The sequence below is a fragment of the Pteropus alecto genome, unplaced genomic scaffold (assembly GCF_000325575.1).
Source record: "Pteropus alecto unplaced genomic scaffold, ASM32557v1 scaffold113, whole genome shotgun sequence".
NCBI classification, from domain to species: domain Eukaryota; kingdom Metazoa; phylum Chordata; class Mammalia; order Chiroptera; family Pteropodidae; genus Pteropus; species Pteropus alecto.
Window position 1 is genome coordinate 12,505 of NW_006433949.1, and position 11,382 is coordinate 23,886.

Here is an 11,382-nt window from a genome sequence, read left to right on the forward strand (position 1 = left end):
CCACATGGGTCACCAGCCCTTGGGGCACAGGGCAGCCATCCCCTTGCCTCATCTAACAGTCTGGCCTGCAGCATGTGCATACAACTATAATGCCTCATCGAGGGGTCGAGAACGCGCTGAGTGGCCAATGCCCATGTGTTACAGAGCAGGCGTTTTAGAAGAAGGGAGACGGGCAATGAGTATGCCCACCAATGATCTCCAAGCCCCCTGGTCTGGAACATTAGGGGTCAGCTGAGCAACGGACACAGGAGGCATGGGGGAGGGGTATTCCGTGGGGCACAGTTGAGGTAGGCATGGGGGTTTTGTTTCCTATCTCAAGACATAGTCTTGCATTTTAGAGTCTGTAGTCCTCCTCCGTGATTATATCACCACGGTGTCAAAACGACTTTAGCCAAGCATCACTGAAGCTGATGCTGCGGAAGGAAGTTACAGCGAAAAGACACTATCTGAAGGATAACGGAGAGATCAGAGACTAGAAAGGACACAACCAGAGGCTGCACCTCCAGAGGTAGGCCGTAGCCACCCTCCACAAAGCTGCATACATCTGGAGCAAACACTTGTGACTGAGGTTCTGCGTGTCAGGGAGAGCTGCCGCTGACAGACACGGGCCCTGTGCCGCCTACTGGTCCACGAGGGCCATGTCAGTGGTGGCCGCTGTGAGCAACTCTGCCTCCTTCTTGACTTCTCTATGGAAAAACCAAGTGATTGTGCATGAGACTAGCCGGGTGCTTTGGCCCTGGGCTCCCCAGATGAAGGGCTTGAGGCTGGCGCTGCTGCCAGGACCTTCCTGTGTCCGGTCGGGGATCATGCTGGTGTTGCTACTGAGTTTCCTGCCAAGCCTGTACTGTGACCTGGGATCAGTATATTACTCCTCCTATGAAATCGTCATCCCCAAGAGTCTGACGGCTGAGGGAAGCGATGCCCCAGTGGAAAAGGCATCCTACGTGATATTTATGCAGGGCCAGAAGCAGCTGATTCACCTGACGGTGAAGAGAGACTACTTCGTGACGAGCTTTCCAGTCTTCAGCTACCACGGTGGCATTCTGAGGCAAGAAATGCCTTTCCTCCCGCACGACTGTCACTATGAAGGCTACATACAAGGAGTCCCAGGTTCTTTTGTTTCTGTCAACACCTGTTCAGGCCTGAGGGGCATCCTCGTTAAGGAGGCAAAATCCTACGGCATTGAGCCCGTGAACTCTTCAAAACGGTTTGAACACGTGCTGTACACCGTGGCACATCGAGCTCGAGTCTCCTGCAGTGTCCCTTCCAGAGACAACCCAGTGGTGTTTAGCAGCCGGCGACAAGGGAGCAGGAAGCCTGGCAGTGTACAGGTGCCGTCCTACCTGTGGTCGCACACCAAGTACGTGGAGATGTTCGTCGTGGTCAACAACCAGCGGTTCCAAATGTGGGGCAGTAACGTCAATGACACGGTCCAGAGAGTGGCGGACATCGTTGCTCTGGCCAACAGCTTCACTAGGGGAATTAACACACAGGTGCTGCTGGCTGGAATGGAGATTTGGAGCGAGGGGGACCTCGTAGAGGTCCCAGTGGACCTGCAAGTTACACTCAGCAATTTCAATAGCTGGAGACAGGAGAAGCTCCTCCGTCGCGTGAAGCACGATGTCGCCCACATGATTGTTGGACAACGTCCTGCGGAGGGCATGGGGCAGGCATTTCTCAGTGGTGCCTGTTCAAGTGGCTTTGCAGCAGCTGTCGAATCCTTCCATCACGAAGATGTCCTCCTGTCTGCGGCGCTCATGGTCCATGAGCTCGGGCACAACTTGGGTATTCAGCACGACCACTCGGCCTGCATTTGTCAAGACGGACACTTTTGCCTCATGCATGAAAATATCTCTAAGGAAAGTGGCTTCAGCAACTGCAGCTCTGACTACTACTACCAGTTCCTCCGGGAACACAAAGGGGCCTGCCTATTTAACAACCCTCAGCACAAAGGCCGGCTGCGTAGGAATGCTGTGTGTGGAAATGGTGTGGTGGAGGACGATGAGCAGTGTGACTGTGGCAGTGAGTGTCAGCATTCCCAGTGCTGTGATGATACATGTATGCTGACGGCGAATGCAAAATGTGGTAGTGGTCCTTGCTGTCGTGTGACATGTGAATTTGAATTAGAGGGAGTCTTGTGCCGTCCTGCTTTGGGAGAGTGCGACCTCCCAGAGTATTGTGACGGTTCCTCTGATAAATGCCCCACAGATAGGTACAAGCAAGATGGCACATCATGTGATAGAAATTTCTATTGTTTTCATGGTATATGTGGGAATCCTGATAAACAATGCACACATCATTTTGGGATGTCTGCAAGGTCTGCCCCAGATCCTTGTTATCGTTTGATAAACAGCAAAGGGGACCGATTTGGAAACTGTGGCCTTCCTGACTCGAATAATTCAGAATATGTTAAGTGTTCAGATGACAATATATTTTGTGGGAAAATTATATGTACAAATGTTAAAGACCTGCCACAAATAAAACCCCATTACACAATGATTCAGATTCCTCATGGCAATGGCCACTGCTGGAGCATGGATGCCTACAACACTACTGATATCTCTGATGAGGGAGATGTCCACACGGGCACTCTCTGTGCCCCTAACAAAGTCTGCATGAATTATTCCTGCACTGATTATACCGTGCTCAACTATGACTGCAATCCAGTGATAATGTGTAATGGGAAAGGAGTATGCAACAATTTAAAGCACTGCCATTGTGAGGCTGGCTATGCGCCCCCTGACTGTAAAACCTTTGGTCATGGGGGTAGTGTGGACAGTGGTCCTCCTGGTAAGCCAAATGGAGACAAGCCAGATAACAGTCAACATCTGAATGATACCATTTCTGTCAGACATGAAAAAATCTTAGATCGTATGATATCTTTATTATTTTTACTTTTTATCATATTATTAGCAATTATAATCATTTGCTTATATATCAATTGTAAAAGTCCAGCAGCAGAGTCCATAAAAAAAGGTCCTGCAGAGGCTGTAGAAAAGCCCTCGGTAATACAACCTGGAGTGGCTGCCCCAGAAGAGGCTGTCCCAAAGGATGCTGCCCCAGAAGAGGCTGCCCCAGAAGAGGCTGCCCCAAAAGAAGCTGCCCCAGAAGAGGCTGCTCCAGCAGAGGCTGCCCCAGCAGAGATGCCTGGAGAGGGTAAGGAAGTGAAAGGAGAAATTGAAGAACCAGAAGCATAAAACTAGTGGGAGGAAGAACCCAAATATATGGAACACCTCAAGCACTGAGTGGGAACTAGAAGGCTCAGTGACACAAAGGTGAAGTGAGAATTGGTAGCTCCAGTGGCTCTGACTAGGATTATACAGTCTGTAGAAATACACTAACGTGGGGAGAGAAATTCTCTCACTTTAATTATTCAATTTAGTAATTAAAGTTTTATTTAATATGTTAAATATTTTACTAGTATTTGCTTTTTCACATTTCACTGAACTCTTCACATGCATCTTTTCACCTCAACGTACCTGTTTCAGTCAGTTTTTCAGGACATACCATCTTTCATTTAAGTTGTTTGATATACACTACTATATGTACTTGCATTTAAGTACATATAGTAGTGTATATCAAACAACTTTCATTTAAGTTGTTTGATATACACTACTATATGTACTTGCATTTATTACTATCACTTGGATTTTTATTTCAAATAGCGACTACCTATTATACGAGAACAGTTGTTTATGTGATTAATTGCTCTACTTTGCCCTATAAATGTGCATTCATGAAACAAGGAGTTTTTAAATCCAAAAATAAATAAAACTCTATTCAGATTAGACATTCCTTTAGATTCCATGTGGTATAGTTATTGAGTCTATTTTGTCCTGGGACTCTGTGGAGGCACTATATCTGATAAAGCAGAAGACCCTGATCACCCCAGGGTCAAGAGGCCAGTGTTGAAGTCCCCTACCTTTTGAAATCTGGCAGATGTTTAACATGATTTATGTATATTCAATTTATTACTTCCTGGTATTTCTAGGTCCTTCCTATAGCCACACTCCCTTTTCATCTGAAAGATTTATTTTTTTCCTAAAGCAGCTTTCTTAGCCCTTCCTCTTTACTAACCTTCCTAGGATAAATTTCAGATGTCCAGATAACAATATAGAGGCTGTATCACAGTGCTGAGTACACGTATAAAAACAAAATTGTCTTTTCTATTTTTCATTTATTAAAATTAATAACTTGCTAACATCAGAAGGAACCTCTCCAATTTCAGGTAACAGAGATTGTAGATAGTCCTCTACGAAAAAAGCAGAAAGCAAGTATAACATTACATTATTCATTATGTGCCAGGAATTATATTAAATACTTTATATTTGTTGTCTTAATCTTCCCAACTGACCTACAAAACCTCCATCATGTACATGAGGAAACAGACCAAAGAGAATTTGCTCTAGAGCTAGTAAGTTGTAGAATCCACATCTCTCCTCAGGCATGACTCAATCTACATTCACCACTACCTTATGAGCCTTTTCTTTCAGTAAAAAGTTATGAGGAAGACACTCGATGTGTCCTTAACTGACCACTCTTACGTATCCTCAAATTGTGTAGTCATTATTGACGAAAATGTCTTTTCTCTTATTACATGCTAATGTTGTGGAAAGACAGGTTACCATCGTATCCAGTGCTGTGGGCCCAGCATATTGTAGACGCTTAACAAATGTTTACCAAGTGAATGATTTAACCAGAGCTAACTTTAAAATATAGGACCATATTCATTTCCTAGGCAGGATACTTCTTGCCACTTCCTAGCACGACCAAACTCTTGCTCTGATGCAATATTGTTATATATTAATAAACAGTCAAATAAGTAATAAAAAGTTTATGAAACTCCAAACTCCAGCAAATGGAGGTTGAACCACATTAGGATAAGCCATGGTGGGCAGGAGATAGCAAGTGTAACTCAGCATGTTAAATCTACATGTTCAAGGGTTAGCATTTCCTGTAAAGCTCATTCTGCATTGTGTGTGACTGTCTCTAGCAGGTATACCCTTTCACCTGATTCCTCTCCCAGTTATATCTGGATGATTCTGAAGGACGCTCACATGTTCCAGTAATCTGTGCTGGTAGTCACCTGTGACCGAGCCAGCTGCTCCCCCAACAACTCCGATGGCAATTTATTGCTACCTTTTACCTGCCTTCCCTGGGTGGCTACTGTCCTTTTTGCGCTGCCTCAGGTCAGCAGAGACCCAGGCCCTTCTTAGTTCCTCAAAGCACAGCCAAGTCCAGACTCTAGATTTCTATCCAGATTGGGGGGAAACAAAGGGAAATTACAAATGTGGAAAAGAACACATTTGGATGTTGCCAATATTAATGTCCCGGAGTCCAGGGAACACGCTCCACTAGGGAACTTGGATGAGCCATCTTTCTCCTTTGACCTGACCTGACATCCTTTCTTATCTCTGTAGGAGTGCTTTTGGGAATACCCTCATAGCATGGAATTAGACTTCATCTTCTATAGCCCAATGAAAGGGAAAATTTAAAAAATAACAATTTACTGAAAACCCAGATCATATCATCATAACCTAACATGGACGTAATCATTCCCACAATGACAACAAAGCATTATCTTCTGTATGTCCAAAGTTCATTTTTTAAAGCTTGCTCTTTTGTTTTAATTGAGGTATAATCAACATATATTAGTTTCAGGTATACATGATTCATACTGGTATATATCATGAATGATCACCATAGTAAGTCTTGTTAACATCCATCACCACACATAATTACAAAGTTTTTCTCTTTAAATGAGAAATTTTAAGATCTGAGAAATTTAGCAACTTTCAAATCTACAAGCTGGTATCATTAACTATAAATAAGTCATACTGTATCCCCAGAACTCACTTATAACTGGAAGTTTTTACTTTTTGAGTGCATTCACCCATTTCCTTCACCTCTGGCAACCACTAATTTGTTCTCTGTATGAGTTTATTTTTTGTTTGCTTTTTTAGATTCCTCATATGAGTGAGATCATATGGCATTTGTATTTTCCTCTGTGACTTATTTCACTTAGGGCAATGCCCTCAAAGTCCATCCACGTAGTCACAAATAGCAATATTTCCTATGTATATACATACATACACACACCATATTTTCTTTACCCATTCGTCCATTGATAGACACATAGGTTACTTCCATGTCTTGGCTATTGTAAATAATGCTGTAACGAACATAGGGTGAAGATATCATTTTGAGTTAGTGTTTTTGATTCCTTTGGATAAATACCCAGAAGTGGAATTGCGGGACCATATGTAGTTCTATTTTTAAATTTTTGAGGAAGTTCCATATGTTTTATATAGTGCCTATACCAATTTACGTTCCTACCAACAGTACACAAGGGTTCCCTTTTTTCCACATCCTTGTCAAGATTTGTTATTTATTGTATTTTGATAACAGCCATTCTAACTGGTATGGTTTAGATTTGATTTCCCTGATTAGTGACGTTGAGCAACTTATCATGTACCATTTAGACATCTGTATATCTTCTTTGGAAAAATGTCTATGCAGATCCTTTGCCCATTTTTTAATTTTTTTTTTTGTTATTGAGTTGTATGAGTTCATTATTTATTTTTTAATATTAACCCGTTATCAGATATGATTTGCAAATATTTTCTACCATTCAGTAGGCTGTCTTTTCATTTTGTTGATGGTTTCCTTTGCTGTGCAGAAGCTTTTTAGTTTGATGTAGGTAGTCCCACTTCTTCATTTTTGCTTTTGTTGCCTTTGTATTTGGTGTCACAACCAAAAAAACATTGCCAAGAGTTTTATGGTTTCAGGTCTTGTGTTCAAGTCTTTAATTCCTTTTGAGTTAATTTTTGTGTATGGTATAAGATAGTGGTCCAGTTTCATTCCTTTACATGTGGCTGTCCAGTTTTCCCAGTACCATTTATCAAAGGGACTGTCCTTTTCTCACTGTATATTCTTCGCTCCTTTGTCATAAATAAATTGATTATATATGCATAGGTTTATTTCTAGGCTCTCTATTCTGTTCCATTGATCTGTTTTTATGACAATACCACACTGTTTTGATGACTACAGCTTTGTAATATAGTTGGAAATCAGGAAGTGTGATGTTTCCAGCTTTGTTCTTCTTTCTCAAGATCGCTTTGGCTCTTCAGGGTCTTTTGTGGTTCCACACATATTTCAGGACTGTTTGTTGCATTTCTGTGAAAACGCCACTGAAATTTTGATAGGGTTTATATTCAATCAGTAGATTGCTTTGAGTAGTATGGACATTTTAATGATATTCTTCTAACCCATGAGCACAAACTCTCCTTCCATTAGCTTGTTTCAATTTCTTTTATTAATGTCTTATAGTTTTCAGTGTACAGTTCCCCTCCTTTGATAAACTTATTTCTAGGTATTTTATATCTCTAGATGCAATTGTAAATGGGATTTTCTTAATTTATTCATTTATTACTGTATAGAAATGTAACATTTTTACATATTAATTTTTATCCTGAAATTTTACTGAACTCATTTATTAGTTTTGTTTTAATTAGTTTAAGTTTTTTGCTGGAGTCTTTAGGATTTTCTATATATAACACATCATCTGCGAGTAGTGACGATTTTACTTCTTCCTTTCCAATTCGCACGTTTTATTATCTTTTTTTGCCTAATTGCTCTGGCTAGCACTTTCAATACTATGCTGAATAAAAGTGGCAAGAGTGGGCATCCTTGTCTTGTTCCTGATCTTAGAGGAAAAGTTTTTAACTTTTCACCATTGTGTATGGTATTAGCTATGGGCTCAAACTTTATTCTTGAGTAGAATTTTGTCATTTTGAGTAGGCTGTGGACCAAAAGTCTCACAGAAGTTTTTTTTTAAAAAAGCAATTTTCTTCAATCAGTGAAAGTGCTGAACTTTAAGTTTTCACAATGCTTCTAGTTAAAAATTTTGAACTCCTTTATTATACCCCATATTATATATGTATCTTGGTTCCAGGTGATTACTCTGCAATGGGAAGATGAATCTTCCATAACCCTCCCCTCAAACATGCATACTCTATCATCTTATGTTATGGAAAATCTTTCTACTTCCAGGGTCTGTTGGGGAGAAAAGGAGCTAAATACTTTGACCTTGACTTTATGATAGATCCTGTATCTTTGAAACCTGTGACATAATGAACTATATTTACAGATATTTCAAATTCTGAGTTTTTCTTTAATCAGGTGGAGGCAAATTTTGTCTTTATTTGTAAGAGAATCTTTCAGTGAGATTTAAAGATAAAACTCAAGTCCTATTTTTTTACTAGAGTGCTTGAGACATGATTTATACAGCTCAAATAAATTAGATGAGTTGTCTTCAATGTAGGCAAAGTTCCATCTTTACAGAGTTTTTTGTGATGTTGATCACTGAAAAGGAAAGATTTTGTTGAGAGAAAATTTGGAGATTGGGAACCTGGACTTTATTTTAATAGGGTCCAGGTAGAGGACTAAGGCACAAGAATGCTGTAAGGTATTCCCTCTGGAGGACAATGAACTCTGGAGTCTTGACATGTTTATGTCAAGCATCTATTGTGTCTTGTTTTCTGACTGGAATCTCTTTTTGAGAAAGCTCAAATACAAATTATTTTACAAAATGGGATCCTATCCTACATTTTAGACTCCTTCCTTTAATAAGATGCTATCTTAACTTATCTCATTTACAGTCTCCTCTTTTATCCCCTTCACTGGCTACAGTTCTCCTCATTTTGTTCTTGGCAATCACTGCTAACCTAGTGTACAACTTTCCATAGTCATATAATTATATATAAGTTTTAAGGGTAATTTTTTAAAATGAGCTAATTTATATACCTTTGATCCTTGCTTTTCTCTTTATAGCGACAAGCTCACCAAGTCACCCTAAGTCATTCTTTGTCGTGAATGGATATTCATGGTATATTGCTAAGTATATTCTATAGTTGTTAATTCAAATATTTTTAATAGATAATTGTTTCAGGACAATTTTAGCCACTATAAATAATGCTGCCAGCAAAACCCTTCCAAATACATAAATTTGAATGTAGTACATCCAGAATTTTCCTCTGGGCCCTAATTCTCCACCTACGCTGTCTTCCTATTATTCTTTTCTCTTCTTCACCACTCTTGTCAGCAGAATTCTGCTCTCAGAATGACAGACAACTAACAAGCACATTCAGTTAACTCAGCCAAGGTGAGAAGCACCTCCCAGTATCCTGCTTTTGGCAACCCTGTTGCCTGAGTTAGTTCAAGCTTTCGTTACTTGTGTCCTGATTGGTTCAGAGAGACAGTAACTCTACAGCTAGAATCCATCATTGTTAGCAATGGATAAAGCTGAAGAGATTTATGGTAAACTTGTCCCTCTCTTCTAAGGCCTTGCAGAGTAGCCTCAGAAGACATCTCTCTATGAAAGGAAATAAACATATTTTCCAAGACATCAGATTAAGAAGGGTTTAGGGGCAATTTGTTGGGTTTTTGGGCCTTCTGCCTCTTCAATGCACTCACTAAAATGAAATCTAATCTAGAGATATTACCTCTCATACCACTGGCCAAGTCTAGGGCTAATTAGAGAGGTAAGTCAAAAGTATTTGGGCTTTGAAGTCATTGAGATTTAGGTTTGAACCTCTACTCATCTACTAGCTGTGAGTTTGGATAATTTACTTATACCCTATGAGCATCAGGTTTTTCAACCTTAAAATTGGATGAATCATAAATACCTTGCAGTATTACTGTGAGGATTACTAATATGTAAAACTTTTAGACTATTGCTCAGAAAAAATGTATTATTTGTCCAGATTACCATTGTTTTCTTTTGTTATGTATCATATTAACAAATTAGGCCATTATTTCCTGCTTATCCCACATCCACTTAATTCCCAAAGTTATAAACCCCATAAAGTCCTAATCAGGGTCTACCTCTAAAATGAGGATAGAGTTTATCCTTTACAAAGATTCCACCTAAAGTCAATTGAATCAAATTGTCTTCCTCTTTGCAATACTTATCTGCCTAAATATTTCATGGAGAAAAAAAACCTGTCAAGAAGTTATACAATGAGAACTGGTAGACTGGGTAAAGGAAGAATCTTCAGAAAAGGAAAATGAGGAGCTGAGATAGCCTTAGGGAATGTGGTTTTGCCTAGAGCTTGGATGTGAACAAGTATTGCCCAAATCTCTTATCTGGGTCAAGCTCTATGGCAGAACTGTTCAGATTCATGCTTGCCCATCCATTAGATGTCACATACTGATACTTTTACATGTTTTTTCTTTTCTTATTAATAACATATCTTGTGAGATTAACAGAAATATATGAGACTCAGAGAAGAGAACTGTTTGCAATGTCACACAGCTAATAGATAGCAGAATCAGGACCAGAATTTTAGGTCGTCTGATTTCACGTAGTGATGTGCTGGAGCCAGTTAATACTCATTGGTGAGTGCTGATTGTAAAATATATTACCGACTCCATGTTCACTGATGTCATATTGGTAGCTTGAAATTGGCCATGGTGGCAGGACTATTTTATACCACAGAAATCAGCAAATCATACAAATTTGAGTACATTATCAAACACTTATCAGTACATCACCACATTATTTCTGGTAAAACAAAGAAATTACAAACCATGTTCCCTGAATCTAAGGAATTTACAGTCTGTCCCTGTAGACAAAATAAAACCATATGAACCCAATCGTCAGCAACATGTACAGGAGTAAGTTCGTAATAGAATGATGTAAGTTCATTACACCAAATAATGGCTAATCCATGGATCTTGACTTACCCTAGAATTCTGAATTAAAACTAAATGTGAGAAACTAATGACAAAAATAAGTAACTTATGTTTACTGTGATTTGCTATTAAATGGCATATATGGCCTCAGTTTATTTGTTCACTTTTTCATTGATTCATTCCTTTAGAAATTTAAGTATTCACAGTAAAGAAATATTTATACTCTAAGAACTGTGCTTGATGCTTAAGATAAAAAACACAGATTCTAGATGTGGAGAAATTGGAACTTTTATACATTGATGATGGGAATATAAAATGGCATAGCCACGTTGGAACAAAGTTTAGCAGTTCTACAAAATGCAAAAACATAGAATTACCATATGACCCAGCAATTACACTCATATGTACATATATACCCAACATATGAAAACGTATACCCATACAAAAACTTGCACATAAATGTTCATAGCACCATTATTTATCCAAAAAGTAGAAATAACCTAAATGTTCATCAACTGATGACTGGATAAATAAAATGTGAAATAACTATACGACTGGACCATTATTCAGCAATAAAAAGGAAAGTAAGATTGATACATGCTACAGTACGGATAAACCTTGAAAACATATGCTAAGTGAAAAAAACAAGTCACAAAAGGTAACATATTGTATGATCCCATCTATATG

General features: G+C 39.3%; 1 protein-coding gene across 1 annotated transcript; it reads left to right on the plus strand.

The window, feature by feature from the left end:
- Nucleotides 1-638: 638 nt before the first annotated feature.
- Nucleotides 639-3,197, plus strand: LOC102888240 (disintegrin and metalloproteinase domain-containing protein 1a). The gene has a single exon (XM_006908695.1). The coding sequence runs from the start codon at nt 639-641 to the stop codon at nt 3,195-3,197; it is 2,559 nt and encodes an 852-aa protein (XP_006908757.1).
- The last annotated feature ends 8,185 nt before the right edge of the window (nt 3,198-11,382 follow it).